Below are 25,338 nucleotides of genomic sequence, written 5' to 3'. Positions count from 1 at the left end.
GTCAAACATTGTGGTAGTGTGATGGTCTGGGGTTGCTTCACTGCTTCAGGACAGCAGTTCTTGTTACAAGAGTGGCAACAAATTATTAGATTTAGGAGAAAATTACTTTTTTTGATACAGCCAGGTAGCTTTTGTTTGATGATCTGCACATGGAACTGTGTGAAAAAAACCCCTAAGAAATCAGGAAGAGGGCAAATATTTTTTCAGGGCACTTCATAACCACAGAAAAACTGTGCCAACCTTTTGAGGTAAAGTTAAAAAAAAGAGAGAGCCCAACAGATATCAGCTCTTTGCCTCTGTGTCTTCTCTAAAGACATAATCAGCCTGAGTTAAATACCAGACATAGCTGGAACTCTACAAACACACCCATGGCTTAATATGTAACCCACAGATATGCTAAAAATAAAATATTTCTTCACTTTTCTTTCACCAGCTTTTAAACTCAAAGGAAACCCATTTTACAGTGTCAGTGAGGCAACAATGCCCCCCTGTGGTTATGAAGTTATATGACATGCCAAGATTATTACAATTCACTGAGGGTAACCTTTATGTAGTGGTCCAGACAGTTCACTTCATGATGGTGCTGGAGGAGAAATCATGGGATATTAAAAATCAATGGGATTCTTCTGGTCACTGTGAATCTCTAATTAAATAAATAAATTAGTCCCCAATAGTCGAGCATGACTCATGATGTCAAGCAAAAGCCAATGGTTTAATGATTTAAGATGAAATATTATGCTTTTCCTTATTTCCTGTCATATATTGTTTATTGCAAATACGAGGTCAGTGGGTGTACAAGTAATCTCCATAACTCCTTCAGTGGTGGTGTCTGCAGGTTTCATGTGTCTGTGAACTGAATCTGTGAACTGAAAAACTTTGAAGCCAGTCTCTGGGAGTCTAAAATATTTGAAATTCACATCAAAGTGTCCATCTGGGAGCAGACATAGCAGCTCAGTGTTTGAACTGTTGTGAGTTTGCACTTGTGAATGCCATTAGTCCTTTTTTCTTTTTAAACCTACTCTTAGATTTGTGGGACGTCACTAAGAGGGGATGTCTATAATACAGTCTTTTCAGGCACACAGTGAAACCAGAGGCTCCACCCACCTTCTGTACGCTAGGAACAGCCAATCAGAGGAAATGGTAAATGGCCTGTATTTGTATAGCGCTTTGGGGTCCCTAAGGACCCCAAAGCGCTTTACACAACCAGTCATCCACCCATTCACACACTGGTGATGGCAAGCTACGTTGTAGCCACAGCCACCCTGGGGCGCACTGACAGAGGCGAGGCTGCCGGACACTGGCGCCACCGGGCCCTCTGTCCACCACCAGTAGGCAACGGGTGAAGTGTCTTGCCCAAGGACAGAACGACCGAGACTGTCCAAGCCGGGGCTCGAACCGGCAACCTTCCAATTACAAGGTGAACTCCCAACTCTTGAGCCACGATCGCCCCCACGATCGAAAGCTGGCTCAGAGTTATGACCTGAAACCACTTGTCTCAGACCTGAACTCACGGGCTGTTTTAAAACTCATGTATGTAAATTTAAATCATTCAATAAGTCCAAGGTTTTGTTTTTTAAAAAAGAACCTGAAAAAAAGCACAATTTTAATGTCATCTTATATTTGCTATTCTGCTTTCACTACATTTAGTAAGCCTTTATAAATTGTGCTTTTTTTCTTTCTTGCGTTTATTATTACTCAAAATTTGTATTTAAATTCATATTATGGTTCATTTTTAACTGCTGTGACAAAGGAATTCCCTGATTTTGGGATAAATAAAGTGCATCTTATCTGCTCTTAAGAGCACCTCACGGGCACATCAGTCAGGTGGACCTCAGCCAGCAGAGGTGTTGGAGAGTCAGACTTCAATAGCAAGAATTTCCTCTGATCGTGCCTCATCCCGCCTCCCTCAGTAGCACCAAGCCATCACCTAGCAACACCAGCCTCCCTGTCTCCTCAAAATCTTGCAGACACACTCACACCCATGTGGTCATTTGATATTAAATCCATCCTTTGATGTCCTCAGAGCAGAATACGTGAAAACAGTCACAGAGACGGAAGAAAAAAAATAAACCATTCCACTAACATAACCTGCTTAGCCATCCCTTTACTTCATTCCACTGTGACGATATCAGAGTGAAGTTATTAGAGCTCATGTATCCATGTTCGTTTGATCCGTGTGTGTGTGTGAAGAGCCTGCAGCTCTTCTTGCCCTACTTTCCCCCCAAAACAACGAGCAGGGAAAAACAAAAACATTGTTCAGGCGTGTTTGCTGAGCAGAACTGATGAAATGGGCGAAATATACTGACCGAGATGTCATGAGGTGCGTTAGACAAAATGTACACAGAAAAGCACTCATTTTGTTTGTTTGTATAACCTTACTTAGATAAGCACCTTTGGCTCATTGGGGAGCAGCTACATGCATTATTCATGAAACATTTTTCTTAAAAGCTAACAAAATCCAACTAGCAGCGCCTCTAAAGCTCTCATAACATCAAATCCATATTCATACATTTTATTCTAAATATCTAGGCTAAGACATCCTTGGAGATGTAGTATTTCTTCATTATCTTCTGGGTCTACCCTCAGGTATCTGACCATTTGGAAGGATCAAGTTCCAATGGAAAGCAACCAGGAGGCATGAACTGACAGTGTTCAGCAAAAAGGAGAAATAACTCTGCTCCTCGTAGAGTCTCTTAGGGCCACCCTGAAGAGGAAGCTTATTTTGGCGCTTGGCGTCTGCATTCTTTCTCCCAAAGCTCGTGACTATATAAGTGTTGGAACAAGGACGGCAGCTGGAAAGCTTTGCCTTCCGCTTTACTGCTGACGCTGCACCTATCCACACATCAATGTCACTTTACTTGTGAACAAGACCCAGAGATATTTGACCTCCTTTATTTTGCACAGCAACTCAATTCAGAATCTGGAAATATAGTTAGAGGCTTGGAGACCCTTCTATCTGACTGCCTTGAGGGACCACCATGGTTGTGTGTTTGTCTTACATAGGGCTTTGCAGCGGCAAAGATGGGGTCAAAACGTGGCAGCGGCAGCTGACTGTGGCACTTAGAGGACAGCCCTCAATTATTTTTGGTGCTTGCTGTGTTTTGAGAATGATGCCAAGACCTGCATTGGCTGTTTGCAGTGAAACCACAAACTCCCACAGCAGCTGCCTCTGTTTTGAGGAGATGCCATGACCAGCTAGTGCTGTTTGGGGCGATGCCATGATCTGTTGCTGCAGCTGCCTCTGTCTAGAATTGATGCCCAACCTGCCACAGCTATTTGGTGATAATACCACAACCTACTGGTGTTTGGAGGTGATGCCATGACCCACCACAGTAGCTGCCTCTGTTAGAGGGAAATGCCACAATCTCTTGCAGCAGTTGCCTCTGTCTGGAGATGATGCCCAAACTGACACAGCACTTTGTCTCGAGATGATGCCACTACCTACCGTAGGTATTTGGTGATAATTCCACAAACTTATGCAGCTGTTTGGAAGTGATGTCATGACCTACAAATGCAGTTTCCTCTTTTTGAGGTCTGGAGGAGATGTCACAACCCACTACAGCTCTTACCAGGTGAGGCACTGACCACCTGAGCAGAGGTATGGTGGTATTTAATTATGTTTTGTAAACCCTTGGGTACATGTTGCAGCTGTGTGCTGTGATAAGCCAGCATGCCTTTTATCCTGTCTTCCTTTTCTCACCCCAACCGGTTGTGGCAGATGGCCGCCCCTCCCTGAGCCTGGTTCTGCTGGAGGTTTCTTCCTATTAAAAGGGAGTTTTTTCTTCCCACTGTTGCCAAAGTGCTTTGTCATAGGGGGTCATATGATTTTTAGGTTTTTCCCTGTATGTGTTACTGTAGGGTCAACCTTGTAGGGTTGTTAATCTTCTTTATAGATTAAGAACATCTTTATTCCTGGAAATGTGTGAAGTTTTAAATAGATTTTAAGGATTTATTATTTTGCATTTTAGTTTGCATGAGAGTGTACCTATAAAGCAATTTGGTCTAACTTCTGTTGTTTTAAAATTTGCTACTTAAAACAGAACCCGAAACTTGAAACCTACTGTTGAAATCACTGAAAACTGTCCACTTCATCCATTATCTGAGTTTCATGCTGCTTCATCCCCTTCCCAAGTGAAACATGTGGAACCACATCAAAGCAAGTCTTTAAAAATGTGTTTTAAGAAGTGATTTAAAGGAGTTTTATTTAATTTCCAAGCCTAATCTCCTCGGGCAGTTTGTTTAAAAGTGAAGGGTCTCTGATAGCAAAAACATGGTCTTGACTTTTGCCAGAAGGGCCTAAATGTGACACTGTCTCCAAAAATCAGTTTGCAGCTGAGCGGCTGCTTTCTGAACCAGATGGAGGAGAGAGAGATTTTTCGTTCAAGCCAAAGACGAGGGAGCTGCAATAATTAGGTCTTGAGAAAATAAATGTTGGAATGACTTTCTCCAGTTTTGAGTTTGAAAACATTGGTTTTATTAATTTATTTATTGTGGTTCAAAGTTAATCAAACTGAACTCCTGTGTTTTTGGCAATGAGCTTTGCATTAGTAGACAAGGGGCCAAGAGAACTCTCAGTGATATTAATACGGTTTGTGGGATTGAACAATAGGATTTCTGATTTTATGCTGATAAGTTGAAGAAAGTTTAGTGGCATACAACAATTCAAAATCAAAAGGACACTTTAAAACAGCAGCTACACTTTTATTCAGTTAGGGTCATAAGTATTTGGACAGTAGCACAATTTCTGTAATACTGCCTCTGTAGAGCACCACAGTGGATCTCAGCAATCAAGACTTAGTGGAAATGTAGACTTTTAGTTTTAATTCAATGATTCTACACAAGTCTAGCACAAGAAATAATGTTCACCTCTGGATTTAAAATAAGACTGTTGATTCTATGATCTGATGATGAAGTTGCCTCTCAGCTGGCTTTGGGGTGAAGTAAGGTGTAGGGACAGATTGTTGGCCCATCATAGGACCAACGTAGAGAGACATAACTGTGCATGTGCACATCATATTGACATGATTCACATGTCTTTGTATTGTGATAGGAAACAGGAAGACCTGAAGAGGAACCATATGGGCACAGGGAAAACATATGAAATAGCTACCTAGTGACCCAAGCTCTAGTGCAATAATTATTTTTTCTAAAGAGGTCAGCTTTTCTGCTGAGATGACGTATATGACAGTGTTTGACCCCTGTGACTCTTGATGACCCCAGTCCCTGATGGCCTCATACTTTGTGGTGATGATGTGGATCGCTTGGAATACCTGACTTAAGTCCAGCTGACTCAGTGAAACAGGCTTCCTGAAGAGTATTTTCCTTTGTTTAAAGTTCCATCCTTGACCCAGCACTCACCTTCTCCTCTAGTAATGATATCCTGTCACTCTCTCCCTCACGGGGAATCACTGACAGGAACAACAGACTGCAGTAGATGAAAAGCTGCAGAACTAAAGGGCTTTGCACTGTAAAGCCTGTGATTCCTTAAGCAATTAGGCTTACCCTAAGACGATTAGCATGCAATAGAACCAAGGTCAAATCATCTAATTACTCACTGAAACTCTGTTTTTGAGTATGCTATGTTCTTAAAGGTACTCTTTGTAATTACCCTCTGCAAAACGCCACTTAAACCTTCACCAGCAGAGGGCAATGTTTTACCAGTGGGTGCATTTGTTTCCAGGTGTTTGCTGCTGTTCTTTTAACTTCTAATATTTAATTTTGAGCCTATACCCAATCTGCTCTTAATCATGTATGTGGTTAAATAAAGGTTAGTTTGACTCACTGCACTATCTTATGATATATATTGGTATTACAGGAATGTACCACCCCATTTTAACTTTGGTTATATCACCCCAACTGGTCGCAGCAGATGGCCGCCCCTCCCTGAGCCTGGTTCTGCCGGAGATTTCTTCCTGTTAAAAGGGAGTTTTTCCTTCCCACTGTTGCCAAAGTGCTTTCTCATTGGGGGCCATATAATTGTTGGGTTTTTCTCTGTATCTATTATTATATGATCTACTGTATAATATAAAGCACCTTGAGGTGACTGTTGTTGTGATTTGGCGTTATATAAATAAAATTGAATTGAATTGAATACAAAAGTGATCCCCTTAGAGTGATTTTTAGTTTTAGTGTCCTTATTTTCTGTTACTAGTCAGCTAACATAAACTAATATAAGTCTACTGACCACAACCAACCCACGATGTCACGTTCTGTCCTGACAGAAGGTGGAGCTAAACATGTTCTTAAAACTTTAATTTTAAGCACTGATTTCCTAAATCCAGCAACATGAACAGTGTTACATCTGTATCAGTTTTTGAGAGCTGAGCTCCGTGGTGTAAATTAGTCATTAGTACATTCAGTTCAATTCAGTTTTATTTATACAGCGCCAAATCACAATAAAAGTCACCTCAAGGCACTTTGTATTGTAAGGTAGACCCTACAATAATACATACAGAGAAAAACCCAAAAATCATATGACCCCCAATGAGCAGGCACTTTGGCGACAGTGGGAAGGAAAAACTCCCTTTTAACAGGAAGAAACCTCCGGCAGAACCAGGCTCAGGGAGGGGCGGGGCCATCTGCTGCAATCATTTGGGGTGAGAGAAGGAAGACAGGATAAAGGACATGCTGTGGAAGAGAGCCAGAGATTAATAATGTAGCGTTTCATGTACACTTTAAAACAATTCATAGACATTTTCTTATGCAGAGAGTCTTACCTATTTTTTTAATCGTGATAGCTTTAGTTCATTTTTAATGTTCTCTGGAGTATGTTAAGAAACATCAACGAATCCAGTGACTGATTCGCATCCCCCTACAACCGGTTTACAGAAGTAGCACGAAGTTAAATCTAAACAGAGTCTAGAGAATAGAAACTAGAACTATGAACTAAGCAGTCCCAACAGAAAGCTCAAAATGACCCAACAAAAGCCGTAGACCATGACATGAATAGGAATAAGACTAAATTTAAAGTAGCCTTTAAGTACTACAGCAGGGACTGAATAACATAAACAAAAATTATAGAGAAACTGAAATAATAATATTATACTTTTAGACAGAACTTGCCCAATGTGCTGCATTGAAGAGTGTCGTAGACGAATCTGTAGTGTTGACTTGTTCGTGTCCATAAATTTGTAATATAATTCTTGAGTGGGTTGTAAGTGATCCACATTTATAGGTCATTGTGTACTTAATAGAGAACAGTCTAAATATAAAGCAAATTCTGAAAATCTTCCATGTTATTTTACCTGAACAACAGCGATGGATTTGAACACATGCAGGGAGGTGTCTCACATCTAGAGGTGACAGAGAGAAGCACTCGGGCTGAGATGTCAGGTTCCCGGGTTAATGTGCATTGGCAGGACTGTTAAATAAGTCAGCAGTGATCTCAGAGTGACTGTAAACAGCTTCTGGCAAAGAGCGCCTCAAACTCACAAAGGTCATATGTCACATATCTGCCTTCACTGTAAGTTCAGTGCTCACTGGGACATAACAACTGTATGTATGAAATCACCCGTCAAGTCAGATAAAAACATGCCTAAAAGGTTTTGCTGACATTGCGTTAAATGAGACTTAAGAGGGTTGTATTTCCCCACAGGTTTTAGTTTCACAGCTTTATTAAAGGCTCGATCCTGAGCGTTAACACAATCTATGTCTGTGCTCATCCGATGACAACACTAAACAAATGCCACGATAATTCACATTACATACGATGACTTACGGAAAGGTCAAAAATACAGCCTACCACTTTAATATCAAAGCAAGCACAAATCACCACCACGATAACATGTTTTACAATTCAGCTGCTGATTGGCTCTCTGGGTAATATTTCAGGGGCAGCCAGTGCCACCGATTTTTTTATCATATTTTCTGGCTTTTTTTCCTATAGAAATGTAAGCATACTATCAATCTTTATGTCTAATTTGAAAAAAATGTCGACATTTTGCCTAAAATATCAAACTGCAAAATTCCGTTTTAACCTCTTTGTTTTTACACTGGATAAAGAAGCCAAATGACAGTAACACACAAATACTGTATTATACATCATGCCAGTATGCAATTAGTATGAGCACAGCATTTCTAGTGCAAGATTAAAATGAATTTAAAATTTTAAGTAAGTGCGCTGAGAAGACATGCATGCATAATACAAAACATCCATGCGGCATTTGTACATGTCTCATCTGTAGTATTACAAGCTGTGTGCTCAGCAGAGAGACTCTCTCCGGCAGACCAAAAAAGGGGAGAAAAAGTAGGTCAGCATCCCAGAGACCCACATGTCTCTCCTGGAGATGCCGCAGCGGTGCTTATGTCTGCAAAGAGCGAGTCTGCGATGGAAGCAAAAATGGGAGCCGACGGCTCCCTGCCTCCCTGCACAGAGGCAGGACTCATCCCTGCTCCCGGTACATGCCACACAGAGTTGGCAACAAAGGCAGCAGGAGATGAAACATGAAGAGTCTACTACTGATATGATGGCTTGTAATCTGCCCCTAAATCTCATCATCCAAATCATAAAAGAATAGTTTGACATTTTGGATAATGCACTTATCTTAGATTAAGGTCAATACACTTTCATAACTCTAATTAAAATATAAAGGTACAGCCACTGAAGGATTACTCATGCAGCCATCCTGGTGTTGTCCCTGCTCAATTTATCTGGGGCTAACAAGACCTGTGGAAAATCATGGTTAGAACCATGTAGTTTCAGTGGGACACACAAAAAAAGAAGAGAATCACATCTGATGAAAATAGCTTGGACAACTGTGGGGCAAAATTTGGTGCCTTTGCCCTATTTTAAAGGTTTTGGAGGTTTTATTGCTCTTGCTTTTTTTGAAGGTTTATGAAGGTTTCATAAGATTATAGCTTATACAGTTATCGTCAGAAGTTTTCATCGGTTCGGTTGCTGTTTCAACAATACTCGGCCACAGCTTTTCAGCTGTCAGTCACACACCAACAACAACAACAGCAACAGGACTCAGTTCAATCTTCTTAAATGCAGGTGAGGCTATTACTTAATATTTAATAACATTTAATAGGGATATCCTCTCATCCAGCTAGGACAGAACTTTAATAAGCATATTTTCCTAAATTTGTACTTATTGCTTCATCACACTCTAAAAAACTGTAGTGCTTTGGTTGGCCAGGATGCTTATTCAGGCATTTATCCACTTAATATCAAATCAAAGGAAAGCCTGTGCTCATATGCATCACCTACCAAGATCGTGTGATGTTATAATAAAACCCAGAACAGTCTAGAAAATATGTGTGCTACCAAGTTTGCTGTTAAGTTTCTCCAGCAGTCTGCATTTTGGGATCAGCCAACTGCTGACTCAACAGCTTCAGAAGGAGGGGAGTGCTTTGATCTCAGATTAGTAAAAGGAGCTCGGGGGCAAGGACTGAGAAAACTGAGACAAAGTTGACGAGGACTTTCATGAACCATGAAACCTTCTTTACTCAAGCTGAAGTAGAAGATAAAATCAATAATCATATTTATAAGCATGATGGACGAAGTAAGCTTTACATAAAAAGTAAAAATTCAAAATTTACAAGGCAAAAGAAACTTACACATACACAACAGTGAAACTGTAACTACATCTTTTTTTTAAACAGTCTGTAAAGTATAATCCGATTAGTTTTTACAAATCAATTAAATTTATATTAATCGACTTGACTATAAGATTGCTGTAATAATAAGAAAAGATAATATTTTATCAACTCTTTAGACATTTTGTTTGTCAAACTCTTAACCTGTGAAATAATTAGAAATTGGAATTAGAAATAATTAGATTGTCATGTTCAAGATTTGAGCTTTTTGGCATGGTGTGAAGATGGAAGATGGGTACATTGTGGTCAGAAAGGGATGGACATGGTCAGCAACTCAGATAGGCTATAGCATTTTAGCTATGATGTGATGGTAGTTTGCCAAGAAAATACTCCTCATACGATTACACCAGCAGCAGCCTGAACCATGAATACAAGGCAGAGTGAGATTGTGTGAACTGTAGCCTCAGTTTCCTGTCCTGAGGTCGCACCAGGTGGAGTCTTCTGCTATAGCTCACCTGTCTCAAAGTTCAATGTGTTGTGTGTTCATAGATGCTCTTGTGCATACTTTGGATGCAACAAGTGGTTATTTGAGTAACTGTTGCCTTCCTTGAAGCTTGAAGCAGTCTGACCATTCTCCTCTGACCTTTGGCATCAACAAGGGACAGTCACTACTATATTATATTTTCTCTTTATCAGATCCTCTGTAAACCCTTTAAACCCTGTTTGGGGAAATCTCAATAGATCAGCAGTTTCTCAAATAGTCAAGCCAGCCCATTTGGCACCAACAACAATGCATGTTCAAAGTCACTCAAACCACCTTTCTTCCCCATTCTGATGCTCAGTTCAGACCTCAGCAGGTCGTCTCGACCATGTCTACATTTCTAAATGCATGTTCCTGCTATGTGACGTGCAGCTTAATGTCCTTTTAGATATCTATTTCTTTTAAAGTTATTGGACAAACTAAAATTGAGTCACAGAGTCAGTAGGGACCAACCTCTGGCGACCACGAATATCTTCAAAAGTATGGTACCAGTCCAATGATGAGATAAAATTGAGGTAAGATTTCAATCAATTAATTATTTGTCTTACTCAACAAAAAGTCAAAGAATCACCAGTCAGTGTGGGGAATGTGACTATTATTACATAGTTACATACTTTTTATAGAGCAGATTTTCCACAAGATAAATGGAAACACATGCTTCAAGCTGGAAAGTCAGACGACCACCATATATATGTATATATATATATATATATATATATATATATATATATATATATATATATATATATATATATATATTTATTCTTTGTTTGGGGGTGGGGGGACTTCATGCATGTGATTTACTCAATCAATAAAAATGTTAATGTCATTGTTATAACACATGAATAGGCAGAACTGCCAAAAGCAGTAGGATTCTTTATCTGGAGAATATAAATGTCTGTACTGAAGTTCATGGCAGTGCATACAGTAGTATTTCATTCTGAACCAAAGTGCTTGAAGACCAGCCAATAAAAGTATTAAATATTTTGCAAAGGCTGATGTCTCTGTCATTCCTGCTAAAGGATGATGCCATTTCTTCCCAAGAGTGAGATCATCTCCATTCATGGCCTGAGCGGCAGCCTTTTTAAAGTCAGGATAGGAGGAACAATGGTGCATAGTAAACCTGCAGAGAAATCCCAAACAGACGCTCTTTCTCCAAGCTTTCCCATTTCCTGTGAATTTATAATAGGCTTGCTTAGGAAGTGGAAGTACTTAACAGAGAGTCATTTAAGAGCTGCATGGGAAAAAATGAAGTTGTGGGATACAGGATTAAAGGCCATTGTAAAGTGCTCTTTTAAATTTACATGATAGAGATTTTGCAGCTTTGACCAAATGTGATGACTTGATATGAAAACAAACCATAATTCATCAAAAGTGTGGAAGTTAAGAGAGATTAAAACCAAACCTACTGTGGGCGTTTGCTTATTCACCATCTGCTCACCAGAGAATATAAAAATACTTTCATCCCACTTCTCTGATGAATATACATATAACACAGGACTATCAGTTTTTTTTAATGTTCATTTATTTTTATTTTTATTTATTGCACTGGCCAAGAGACTTTACATTCTATTGTACTGTAATATCCACTGTAATGTCATCTAACATTTGTTGTGCACTTTTTCTCTACTACAGTTAGTAACACAGATATACTTTACTATATATGTATTTTTAGTTTTAGTTTGTGTTATTTATATTTTTTACTTACTTAGCTTTTTATTATCATCATGATTATTATTATTATTATTATTATTATTATGTATTTTTAACTTATGTTTATCTTTATCATATTTTCTTTAGATTTGAATTACTGAACTCCTGATGAGTATATTTTACTTTATATTTGTAATTATTTAATTAATTAAAGATTGTTTTAAAAATTAAATAATTAACTCCTTTCTTTTCTTTGTAATTGTTTTAATTTTATTAAGCTATTTTGTTTTCTCATGTTGTATTTTACTGATCTATTTTGCTTTATTTAAGCTAGTTTTGTTAGATAGTGTTTAAAAGTAGCCCAACATTTGGGATTTTGTGGAAGTCTGAGAACTGGATTAAGATAAACATTATCATTGTTATTAGGTACAGTTACCTACATATTTCAATTTTTCTTGTTTTTCTTTTTCCTTTTTTGTCAATTTTAATAGAAAAATAATGAAAATGTTGCCATCTTTTTGGCGGGAGCATTGTTGTCTAGTTCATTCAATTCAAGTTGGAATGCGACGTCAGCGATCTACGATGTTGCTTTCAAGTACACCGGACATAGTAAAGCTGTTACGAATTGCTGTTGAAACAACATTGTACAGCTGTCAAAACTTCAAATTTACTGTAACCATTTACATTTTGATATTGAAAGAAAGAAAAAAAAAGAAAACATATACTTTGAAATCGGGTACATCTCCTTAGACAATCTTTTATTCTCTACAAAACTCTAGTGGTTATTTTTTTTCAGCCGTGAAACCATAGAAGATCTGTGATATTTTCAGTATATTTTGCTTTACATAAAAATTTGTACATACATTTTGGTAATGCTACTTCCTTAATTTAACAGTGTTGTTACTATCTACTATAAACCTCTGACCATGATATGATGAACTTCAGAGCTATTGCATGGTGTTCAGACCTAATAGCCTTGAGGCTTCTTTCAGGGAAATACAGTTCTGTGTAGATATTTTACTGCATCAACAGTTTGAAACTGAACTGATACTGAATTTGTGTGAAAACTGAGCTTAGCAGCAAATATTGCTACTAAAACCTAATAAAGAATTTTGCACTACAGGACTTTATGTTGCCTAAAGTGAGAAGACCAAGTAAAAGAATTCAGTGTTACATGAATATGATGCTGTAGATCGCTGCTGCTGAGTCAGTCTCACCTCTGTAGCTATAAGTTCTCATTTACATAGAATTTTATTTTTAGATTACAGAAAATCTGAAAAATAACTAAAAGCTGCAACTATTCACAGTGGTGGAAAGTACTGTGCATTTCCTCTAGTGCTGCACCATGTGATTACATTTTAATTTTTTTTATTTCTTTTTTAAATTTCTTCTATCAGTAAATATTTCACTTTTGAATCTGCTACATTTATCTGTTTGGCTACATGTCACTTTCTGAATTTAAGATAATAATATAAATATAATTCAATAAATATACATAGTGGTTACCAGATATGACTTGCATGGGTTACATGACGACTTATAATTTCCACAATTAGCAATTTATGGAAGCCTATTTCTGCCACTGAAAACAACTGAAACTGAAGAAAAGGTCTTTTTTTTTTTTGTTCGTTTTTTTGTTGTTGTCAATTGTATAAGCAAATCAAAATTAGGAGATAAGAACAAATCATTGCCCTTCCTCCTTTCAAAGTTGGTTGAAACATTCCCTCCGCTACTACAACTAATTTACTAATTATTCTTCTTATTATATTTGATAAGAATAATAATAATGATAATAATTAATATTTAAGTAGTACCCCAAGTTTAAATTAAACCACTCTTTCTATATGAAAACCACATGACTGTGTTTTTCAGCACCTTGAAGCTCTAAAATCCGAGTTTGTGAGGAGCCGCTGAAGGCATCAACGGGTTTAGTACTGAGTGAAGCGGCTCCGGATCAGCAGAGCAGGACTGAGCGATTGAGCGAGCTACGGTCTGCTGCAGGAGCAGGAGACGCAGACAGGATCGCTGTGGACTAACTTGCATCTCTACTTTAATCCTCCCAGGAGATGAAATCCGTGTTTTAACCTCGTGGAAAACTCCAATCCAGCCCAAGATGACGGTGGATTTTGAGGACTGCATTAAAGATTCCCCCCGGTTTAGGTGAGAGCAGAGAACTCAGTATCCTAAATGTCTCCTTGAACTGTTGAACGCATTAATTCTATCCATATTTGCTGGTGTTTCCCCCTAAATCTTAACATGTGTTTTCTCAGAATAAAATGCGCCACGCTGGTTGTCACAGTGATCAGCACTTTTATTTGCTACATGCTAGATTACAATCCCAGTTTGGAGCGTCATTCAGACTGTGCGCATTTTTTCCCAGCCTCGTTTCTTACAGTAGGCACGATGATAACGATGAGCAACGCAGCCACATGAGTTGTCACATGGGCTGACTCTGACGCTCCTGATATCTGAGCTCACAGCGCCAGTTTTCAATTCATTAGCATCCATTTGACATCTAAGAAATCATTATCCCACCCCTGAAGCAATTAAATATTTTTGGTGGAAAAACTGCGAGGCTTTCGAGAATTAATCAAGAGCCTGCCATCATCTGTACTGATTTCCATAATGAATGAGCTCCTTCCCATTTATGTTCCCATTAGCTGATTACTGGTCTGAAATAGTTTAATTTTCTTATAAGAGAAAGAAAAGCAGCAAACGTTCACTACAGCAATCAGGTAAATGATCGAATAGAGTGTCTGATTGTGTAGGGGATCCCTGGATCAGAGGAAACTGAAGGTTTCCACACAGACTATACCAAAGCCCCTGACAGGGGTCCTCCAAAGGTTACATAAATAAGTAAGGAATTTTCTACACCCACATCTAAACCTGGTCCTGTGCTTCCAACAGAGTCAAGAGCCGGTCAGATGGGGAGGGGAATCAGGGTCATTTTTCCCTCCAGTGAGTGCTGAAAGATACTTAGACATACTCAGAGATGAAGTACCAGTACATCAAAGTAAAGACAGTGCAAGTTGAAGTCAGTCAAATGCAGTCAAAATATATTTTAATCCTGCAAAGTTAGTTTGCCTCTTGCAGATTTTTTAATCAATGCAACTTGTTGAATTTCTGTTGATTCATGAAAGCCTGTATATGAGGCGAATCGTATGCAACAAGGCTATGTGGGACATGATGCAGTAACATGATGTGATCTGATTTTCTTTTGTGCTAGATTTTCAAAAATGTGAAGTCAGACTACAGAAAAAGGTGCACAAAGAGAATGGGTAGTTAAAAGGTGCTAAGCAAAAAAACCAAATAGTTGCACAGACAAACTTCTTCAACTTTTGTGTAATCCTATCTAATCTAATTTAAAAAAAAAAAAACTTTTTACTGTTATGGGCCTCAGCTGTAATAACAGGGATTCTTTGTCATAGAGTACGCTGTGATTTAAAAGCTTATTGTGAAATCTCTCTGATAAATGTGCAGCACTTCCTTCTGAAATGGAAATTCTCATTTAAAGTACCTTAAAAGTCTACTACAGTGAATATACTTCACTGAACTTTACTGTTTGCTCCCTGAGATAAAATCTCTGCTTCCAAATCAAAGACTTCCCGACTTGGCAGCAGCACCTTAATGACTCCCATCTGGAGCCGGAGGAAGGCACATCACGACCTTCTCCCTCCTCGTTTCATATGTAAAGCAGTGCGGCGAGGCCACAGCGAGACAAGCTGCATGCTAAACAGCCACTGTCCTCATTATTCAGAGCTCGGAGAAGCCTCACTGTGTCATGAATGGGTGGATAAAGTTATCTCCTATCTGCCGATATGGAGTGAAAATGTACCTCCTCCCCTTTTCATGCTGCACATGTTTTCAGATTTTCCTTGCCTGCTGCAGAGGGATGTTCTCATAAGTGAGCCGTCCTCCAGTTTACAGTGCGTGAAGAGTCTTTTATCTGCTGCCCAGGATGTTTAAATGACTAGAAGAGATGCTGAAAGAAGCAAAGTAAACGCATGTTCTCGCAGGCGCTGAAGCCTGTAACAGTGTTTTCAGACACCATTCAAATGGCTCTTTTGTGGAGCTAAAAGCGGAGCTACAGTATGTAGTGTTATGTAACAACCCTGGAGGTGGATGACTGGGAGGAAGCAGCAGGGAAATTGGTTCTTTTTTACATTTGGGACTTGCGTGATTCATTCCTGCCTCCCACACGTGTAAAATCATGCAGGAAATAAGTTTTGAAGTATTATCTCTGACACTTGGCTGCCTTCTCGGTTTCCCAGCTCAAGGTTGGATGACTTATTAATGGATTACCTAGTGGAGCAAAAACTGCAGACAGTCAGGTTCTTCTTCTTCCACTTTAATGTGCTGTTTTCACACTATAAGATATTGGCAAGAAAAGTAGCCTAACCTGAAATACATACATAGACTGTATACAAAAGATGTACGTAACCACTGTGACATAATGTTCTGGTTTGTGGACTACCGACATGAGGAGACCAGTTTGTTCTTCCTTTCTTTGTTGAAGATGCTATGAGGTGGGTAATTAGTTTCAAAGACCAAAACAGGTTGTTTTTGTACATTTTATAAGACAAAGTTAGAGAAGCGAGGGTGAAATGGTTCGGACATATAAGGGCAGTGGATTGATTGGACAAATGATGGATCAAACTTCAATTTTTGTGTTTAAATCTGTTATTTAAACAGGTTCAAATGCAAATGTGACGTGGAAATCACAAATCACAAAAATTGCGAGTTTAGAATAAGAAAAACATATCATACAAACTTGGTGCAGCTTTCTTTTTCTTTCAGCATCTCTCTTAAAGGGTGAATCAGTGAGAATCATCTGTCTCCAACTCACTCTGTCTCTAACATCCTCCTCTGTCACAACGACCCTCTGCATGTCCTCCTTCACATCATCCAGGTTTTCCTGGCAGCGCCATATTCAACATCCTTTGCCCACTATATTTCCTCTGCACATGTCCAAACCATCTCAACCTTGCGTTTCCAACTTTGTCTCCAAACTGCTCAACATTGATGACAGCCTCCCTCTTTATTTCTGGATTGCATGAGGCAAAGAGAAAGATGAAAAGATGGAGACATTACAGTCTGTACAGCTGTTATCTCACACACAGTTTTCAGATGCTGTTGTTTGTTTATACCTGGCACCTACACTGGTGAAGACGTAAAGCTGTGAATGTTCTTAATCACACATTTGTGTGTTTATAATCACCCAACACGACACATCTGAAAGTCCTATCAGACACAAATATCACATAGTTTTCATTTCATCAAAGAATATGAAGAATTAAATTCTCTTTGACAAATGGTGCCTTCACTCTCAGGACAGATGTGAGACCGCAGCCTGCGATGCTCTGCACATCTGGACCGGTCTGTGAGGATTGCACTGCAGCACGATTCCCTCTGTTTGTGTTTACTCCGGCATGTTACTGGCAACGAGCAACGTCTGAGCTGTTTTCTCCTCACTGATGTGTTAGTCTGACGTCACACTCAGACTGAGAGAGCTGAGAGTCAAACACATGGTCGCTGTTTGTTGGCAGTTATGAGTGTTCCTTTATTCTTTTCACAAAATAAATTTGATCAGAGTATTTCTCACACATTACGACTGCTTGACGATGGCAGAAATTATAATCGCAAATATTTTGGTGATTATTTCACTAGACTTTCTAAATGTCAGCTTAAAGGATGTTTCATTAATGCCTGTTTTGCGATTTGGCGGGTTTTTTTGGCGGGTCCGCTCCCGTGAGCTTCCAGTCCTTCAGAAAAATATGACTATTGTCCAGCAAGATTCCTGCTTCCGCTGAGAAACAGACTCTTTTCTCTGCGTCAAAATGGCCCAGGGCAAAGAGTCCAGATGATCCTTCTTCCCCTCCCATGTCAACAGCTGGGGGCGGCGAGCTAAGACAAGGCTGCTGTCGTGATGAGGAGCTTCGCTTTGAGTCACAGTAGAGCAGAGAGCCCCGGCAGGCGGGGAATCCAAGGCCAGTGACCTGTGGCGCTCCCTGCTTCTGAGTCTCACAGCGTCTGTGAGAAAACGAGTGAACAGATGAATGTGTGACAGTCAGATGACGGGATAAGGGCAGAGAGGATGTCACAGTCTTTTAGAATTAACTGCCTCGGTTTAGTAGAGATTTTAGTAAATGATAAAAAATTGTTTAGCAGATCCTTTTATAGTCTGAGCAACAAGTTCTCAGTGATTTGGATTTGATTCTAAGGATGATGACGACTCCGCAGTGTAGTAACTGCATGCAAATTTATATCCAGTGCACTAAAGCTTCACTGCTTTTATGCAATATATTTTAAAAAAGAGCTGGAGCTGGAGTTTGCTCGTTCTCCACATGCCTGTCTAGTTTCTCTTCCTCACACAGTCCGAACACATGCATGTTAGGTTGGTGTTAGCCCATATAGAGCTTTGCTCATTGGTTTTTAGTCAGTCCTTGATCTTAGCTGTTGTAAGCGTTTGCTTTATGTCCCAGATTTGATGCGTTTGAAGATGTCGTGTTGAGTTGTGATCAATTATAGCAGCTTATTTAGTAAATGATCACAGTTCCTTTGTCATTTTAGAGAACAGATGGCTAATTGAGAAATTAGTCAGCAAGTTAAATGAAAGTAACCGTCACCAATGGCCTTAAATGTATCACCAGCTCTGCTTCTTCAGCTGGTGTTTGATTGATATTCCTGATGCATACTGACTCATGTGAAAAGACCCTTTCAGCACCCTGATTTTAAAATATCTGGGTCTGCTCTTGCTGCTCTGTCATGAATTAATAAATCTTTATAATTGCAAGGTTTATTAAATTCTTAATGGCATCAGAATCATCTTAAATGCTCTGTGTCACGATGAATCCAGGCGTCGGGCCAGTCTCGGTTCACGACTGTGACGGATCATCTTTGTGTTTTGCAAGCTTGTGTTTCTACGTCTCCAGCTGCTGGAAGGGATTTCTCCGGCATGGTCTTGTTGCTTCTGCTCTATTTCCGACTGACCTCCTTCCATCTTGAATCTGTGTCAGTGGCCTTTCTGCTCAGCCATGAGTGCTCCTCCCAGAACGGTGACTCCCGGCCAGTCGAGGGTGGGGAACGCACCATTATTGTAAAAGGAAAAAAACCAAAAACGCTTTGCTGATAACCACCTGCTCCCCGTCAGTTCCATTTCCTAACACGACCTTAGTTTATTATTAATTTACATCGTCTCTCGTGTATCATATTGTATATTTATGCTCATGCGGAAACATGAAGTTCAGTTTAATGACTCCCCTGTGAGAGTCGTACATTAGATCCTTTTCTGCCAGCTCCCCCAGTATTAATGTAAGGTGGTTCTGCTGTTCTAATTTTAAGTCTATGTGCTTGATTCACGTGTCAAGAAAGCTCAGTGACGTTTGCTTTCAGCTTTTTTCACCGTCTTGTTAAGGGCAGCAGCTCTGCGTGCTGCAGGTAATGAAAATGACAGTGGATTAAGTCAGCACAGAGCAGTAGGTTGGATGCGTGTCTTAATCAGGGATTGCCCCACATTTCGCCCGCTCAAAAACTCAACATCGAGGTGACACACCTGCAGGCTTAACATCCAAATGGTGTCATCAAAAACAGATCTGATGATACACAGGGAAATATGGCTTTATAATTGCATCGTTGCTGCCCTCCTGTTGGGAATGTGCAGCGCTATTAGCTGGAGAGGCTTTTATCTTTTTGAAATGAGACCAGATGAAGCGCTCTTGCAGGCTCCAAAGCATGAGGAGGGCAGCCGCAGGAAGGTGGATTATTAAAGGAGAAATATGTCTCTGCAAACACAAAAGCAGCAGATAAACACATCTGTAAGACAGAGCTCAGGAGACGGATTGCTTTTGCAGTGCTTGCTGGTGACCTGAGATCACCTTTTTTGCTTTATTGAAGAAAAGCTCAAAGTTGTTTTATTATCACAGAGGGAGCTAGATTTTGTTTTCCTTGTGGTATTAAAAGTTTTGGTCTTAAATTAAAAGTTAAATGTTCTGATAGAGGTCTCTTTATGTTAGGTCTCTTTCACCAGTTCAGACCATTCAGTGAATATAAAGATGGGCAAATTGTAAAAACTGATGATGCCTCCTCACACTGGGAGTTGGATAGCAGTGTTACTGTGAGAGGTGGAGACGTAGTATAAGCCAAATACGAGCACACAGTCCTTGAACTTGACGCAGTGTTGGTGCCATGGTGGATAAGCCGGAGGGATGCTCTGTTACTCTGTGATTAGATGTGTCGCTGTCAGGCAGCTAATGACGACCTGTGAAAAGGAAAAGGTCACACAGCAGCTGAATGGGTCTCTTTAAAACTTGACTGACTGCTTAAGACTTTATATTTAGTAAAGAAAGAAAGAGAGGAGGGTAATGTGTCAATCACGTGCCTATTAGCTGGTGACACTGAGGGTGTGGTTTCGCAGTCAGACCTGCCTCTTGCTCGTCACACATTGAGTCAAAGGAGAAAGTGAATATTTCACCAACTGAATTGCGCGTCAAAGCCACCTGAGATGGTACAGACCTCAATAGTATATATTAAAAAGGATAAATATGTGTTCTGATTCTGGTTTTTGATTCTTAGTTTTTGGCTAAAATGTGCCCCAAATTCTCCTTTGATAGTAAAGGTTGCCAACCCCTCTTGCATAACTAGGTTAGACCATTGCTGCGTCTAAGTCCTGAAAGTTAATTGATGATTTGTGTAAATGGAAATGAATCCCTGGTGAAACCTATTTGTGATGCAGAGATGATGTCACCCCTTTTGTGCCTTTTGTGTCGAAGGAGGCCGCTCGTCTGACCCCCTCATTTCATTTTAATGAAAAGCAAGACGTTTCACACACTGTGCACACAAAGAGCCGTGAAAAGCAGGGCGCCGCATACCGAATGCTGCGCTAATCTGCTTCTGATGGACATCCCGAGAGATTACAAAGGCCCGGAGCCGATGCACGGCCAGGAGAGACCAAGAGCACAGACAGTTTATCAAGTGCAATGAAATCTAATAGCCCGACCTCACAGCTGCTCAGTTCCTCTCGATTCGCTTTCAGATCAGCCGTCCGGTGTTTCCGCAGGTTGAGCGTGCTGTGCTGCAGACATTGAATCAGCACTGTGGCAACTAAATGATGGATGAGTTGTAGTAAATTGGCATTAGTATTCCTTGCGCAACCCGTGGCAAAAGCAATGACTAATGCGAGCCAGGAGAGATGGAAAACAAGAGCTGGGCCAGTAAGCACAGTATCACACAGACACTGAGCAGCTTTTTATGCTGATAATCCCAGCCTTTGGTCTTACTTCACAGTGTGGGTCAACAGAACCTCTCACAACTTGGCATTTGTTTTTCCCAACAGATTGGATTATGGTAATGGGTGGCGAACATCTGATGCTAATTCTTTATGCCTGCAGATATCAGATGTCTTGTACAATTTTCAAGAGAAAATCCACTTTTCCCCTGATATGCAGGAGAAGGGATCCAATTTGCCCAGAGACAGTCCGGATCATGTGTTTTGTTCAACTGTTGGCAAAGAGAAAAAACATGACGGGAAACATCCAAAAAAATTAAGGGAAACAGTGAAAACTTATGTAACCGGCGTCACTAGCAATAGAGAAATATGCACTAGTTTAATCTACTCACCTTCAGCTCTTCCTGGGCTTCAGTGTGACTCAGCGCTGTTTGAAATGGACTATAACTTTGAGTTAATATAAATAATCCGGCTAACGTTCCTGTTGGATTAATGACACTGTGAATTCCAGCTGTCGGATGTACTGCAGCACAGGCCGGCGTAATTTGTCAGGACAGCGGTGTGGCTTTTTCTTCCTCTCTTTTCTCATCTGTCTCTTTCTCTCTTTTTTTTGTTGCTTTCACTTCACATTAAAGGAATTAATGGTCTCGTTTGCTTTCCGTCCAGGAGTAAGATGAGAGGATTAGCATCACTTTTGGGTGTCTGTTTAAGCTCAATGTACGAAAGTGTGCCTTGCAGCCAGTTAGCATAAAAACATGCTGCTTTTGTCAGAAGAAACAAACCAAATCCATTTACTTTCAACTTAGAAGCTCACAGCTTAACACCACTATCGCCAGTTAGTGGGTTTGTCTTATTTTGGGTTATTCGAAATTCGACATCCGCTCAGTTCAAGAAATAGCAGTTACACGACAGCTAAATGAAGTTCCTGCACGGCAGCATCTGGACAACTTAAGCAAATTAAATATGTCCTAATTAAATGCTGAAATGCTAAACTTTGTGGACCTTTTGTAATATCTGGATCTGGTTAACTGTTACCAAACTTTAAGCTAAGCAGCCAGTTTAAGCTGTTTTCTAAGATGTGCTCAGAAATCAAATGTATTTAAAACCAACTAGCTGGGTGCTGGTTTAGCTTACCAGGTTGAGAAGGCGACCTATATGCCATAAGAGAAATGTAGAGGCATGGGTTTGAATCCACTCTGATTTACTGTATTTCATCCCACTGGTCTTTCTCCCAGTTCTTCTGCCCCAACAATATTTTTAAGAAAATAAAGAAAGAACTGGACAGACTGAAAAGTAAAAAGCTTGAGAAAAGACGACTCAGTTTGTTTAAAATGTGAACAACAGCTCACATTTTTAGATCAACTTTGCTGGGGTTCATGGATTGAGCAATTTTAAGTGGAAAGACTTAGATTTAAAAAGAAAAAACAGTTTCTGGGGCTTTGTGGAGGAGAAAAGTAGCAAAAGAAGAAATGTTTCTGGAGTTCACTTAGCAGCTGGAAAATTAGTTTAATGAATGCTAAACAGCCACTTTGATTTGAATACACAAAGTCTGCAATAAGGTTGTTTTGCTTTCCAGTGATTCATTTAAATCAGATAAAGCACTTTTGAATGTGATAGTTCTGTTTGCACAAACCAGAAGATTTTACACTTATTGAACAATTTACAGCAATTTTCCAGAGTTTTTAAATGATGATTCCGTTTATTAAAATAAATTAAGCTATCCAAACCTACCTGGCCCTGTGTTAAAAACTAATTGACCCCCAATCCTAATTACCGGTTGTGCCACCCTTGGCAGCAAGAACTGTAATCAAGTGTTTGCGATAACTGGCAAAGAGTTTTTCGCAACACTGTTGAGAAATTTTGGCCCAGTGTTCTTTGCAGAATTGTTTAGTCTTGCGACATTTGAGGGTTTTTAAGCATAAACAAGCTGTTTAAGGTCACGGCAAAGCATTTGAATCTGATTTGCTTCCAAACACTGCAGTGATTGGTCCACTTAAAAACCTTGATTTTGTATTGAGCCATTCAGAGGTGGACTTGGACGAATGGATGTCCCGACATTCTCGTGGAGGGACTTTCTGGTTCCATCAATTATGACGAATTGTTCAGATCCTCACGCATCAAAGCAACCCCAGACATTAAACTACCACCACCATGTTTGACCATGATTGATGGATCATAAAAATATGCTTTGACATCCAAAACTGATCTCTTAATGACAAACAATCAGAAAGACCCAACGTCCTCAGCGTGTGGCGGCTGACCTGCTTCGATCTTGTGGCCTGTCGTGCGTCAGCTGTGTTTTTGATATGCTATTTTTTTTTTTAAAAACTTGCCCTCCAGTGGAAAGCAGCAGCATGTGAGGAGCTGTCCTCTGGGTTTGGCTGTGAGCTTATGGCTCTGCGTCATTTGTCAGCAGACTCACAGAAAGCAGACATGATAACCCATATTAGGGATTTTCACCACTGAATTCTTTACACATAAAATAAGCTTTACAGAGATTTTAACCGAGGTTTAATAGGACAGATAGAAAGATGTGACTGGACAGCTTTCTCTGTTTAATGTCATGTCTCTATAACGGCTCCCTTGATGACCGGGCTGCATGGAAAGCCTCCCTGGCTGCGTGGCTTCCAGGTGTGTGAACATCAGCTCACAGCTACATAGGATAATGTTATCGACTGTAGTGGGAATTTCACAGTGCAGCTGTGGCTGTTTGTCGCTACCCGAGGAATGAAAAGTGACTGCACATCCAACGCAAATACGAGGCTGTTACCCCGACAGTGTGAAAAGTAGATGCTGAAGGAATTTGCTGGGCTTCGACTCAGCTCAGATTTGCAATGCTGAATCACACGTGTACAAGCATCTGTTTTTGATTTGCTCCATCCCTCTCACTCCCTGCCTCATACTCTCCCCTTTTCTTCCCCTTTCCGTTCTCCCTTGCCTTCCCATGTGTGCGGGGGTAGACTTCTGGTCACGCCTGGACCAGAACAGGGTCTGGGGAAGGTTCAGGAAGTGCGTCAGTTTGCTGAAATATTGAAAGCAGGTTCAGCATAAAGGGCAAAACGCTGGGGAGACAATGTGTGTGAGGATGTTGCTGAGTCTTCGGTTATGACACCTAGCTCTGAGTCACAACGTAAATCTCTTAAATATCTTCCAGCATTAATAAAACTTAAAAGTCCACCGAGGAGCAAAAGGAGAAGACGGAGTTTTCCTTTTTGCACTTCAGCAAAACTGCTGTGACTGAAGAAACACACTGTCAAATCCTTAAAGTGAGGATTTGTAGTTTTGTTTTTATATCATTATGAATTTTTTGGCTTTGTGTAGATTAGTTGATTCATTTTGTGGTTGATTAACCTGCAATTATTGTTTTTGGTTTTCTGTTTGTTAGATTTAGACCAAGCACACCTATAGCTTGTTTACTTGGCTCCAAATCAGTTAATGAGTTTGTAAACTTGCAGCTTTCCCCTTGACTTGGTTTGTTTTCACACAGAAAAAAATCCAAATGAACTCCTAGCAAACCAAAATGCATCACCACAAACCATGCAAGATTGTGCAGTGGAACAACAATAGTAAATACAGAAAGAAGGTGCTGTGTTCTGGATTATTAGAGAACATGATGAATTAATGTTCATTTCATGGCTAGCTGCTAGTTATTACAGATCTTAGCACACCGAATTTTTGGTGTGGCTAATTTGGTCTGCACCCGAATGTGATTACTGTGTTCACATTTGCACCAAGGAGGAACACAAACCAGAGTTCGATTTAAGTGGACTAAACACTTCAGGTGTGAAAACACCCTGAGGCCGTGTCCACACTATTACATTTTCGTTTGAAAACGCATCTTTTTCTTTCCGTTTTGGCCTCCCGTCCACACTGAGATGGCGTTTTTGGTCAAGGAAAACGGAGCGTTTTGAAAACGCTCTCCAAAGCAGATACATTTGAAAACGCCGTTTTCGTGTCGCGAAACTATGATGCATTTCAGTCATATGATGCAGTCATGTGACCAATTAAACTAAGATGTCGGAGGGCATTATACTGCAGTTGTTTTGTTTGCTCTCAATTGTGACAGCCCTATTAAAGATTAATATCAGTTTGTACAAGCTCCACATAGCTTTTCTTTAAATTCTTTAATTCTCACTCGCTTTTGCAACTTTGTACTTTTGTGATACTCGCAGCAACACTCCACCTCATTGTCAGTCCATTTAAAAAAACTCGGTGATTTTCCTCGACATTTTGCTGCAACGTTTCAAAGAGCTGGAAAGTAAATAAATGGCGGACAGAAATGAGGCAGGTCGATTCGTCTTAGGTTTCACGCATGCGCAATACAGGAACGTAAGCGTTTTCAGTCGTTTCAGTGTGGATGAACAACTGTTCGGAAACGACTGAA

At 40.0% G+C, this 25,338-nt stretch overlaps 1 protein-coding gene across 4 annotated transcripts in view; it reads left to right on the top strand.

Annotated features, from left to right (window-relative positions):
* The first annotated feature begins 13,671 nt into the window (after positions 1 to 13,671).
* Positions 13,672 to 25,338, top strand: part of acap3a (ArfGAP with coiled-coil, ankyrin repeat and PH domains 3a) — a 73,037-nt gene continuing 61,370 nt past the window's right edge. For 2 of the 4 annotated variants that reach the window (XM_019349974.2, XM_013275812.3), the window contains exon 1: positions 13,672 to 13,891. In XM_019349974.2, coding sequence (XP_019205519.1) covers positions 13,845 to 13,891 — 47 coding nt within the window. In that variant the 5' untranslated portion in view covers positions 13,672 to 13,844. The remainder of the gene's footprint in view (positions 13,892 to 25,338) is intronic. The other 2 variants (XM_005448408.4, XM_013275806.3) reach the window with 1 other exon arrangement.

The sequence above is a fragment of the Oreochromis niloticus genome, linkage group LG20 (genome assembly GCF_001858045.2).
Source record: "Oreochromis niloticus isolate F11D_XX linkage group LG20, O_niloticus_UMD_NMBU, whole genome shotgun sequence".
Taxonomy (NCBI): domain Eukaryota; kingdom Metazoa; phylum Chordata; class Actinopteri; order Cichliformes; family Cichlidae; genus Oreochromis; species Oreochromis niloticus.
The sequence above is the reverse complement of the archived record's forward strand: the minus strand, read 5'-3'. Positions and strand labels throughout refer to the sequence as shown.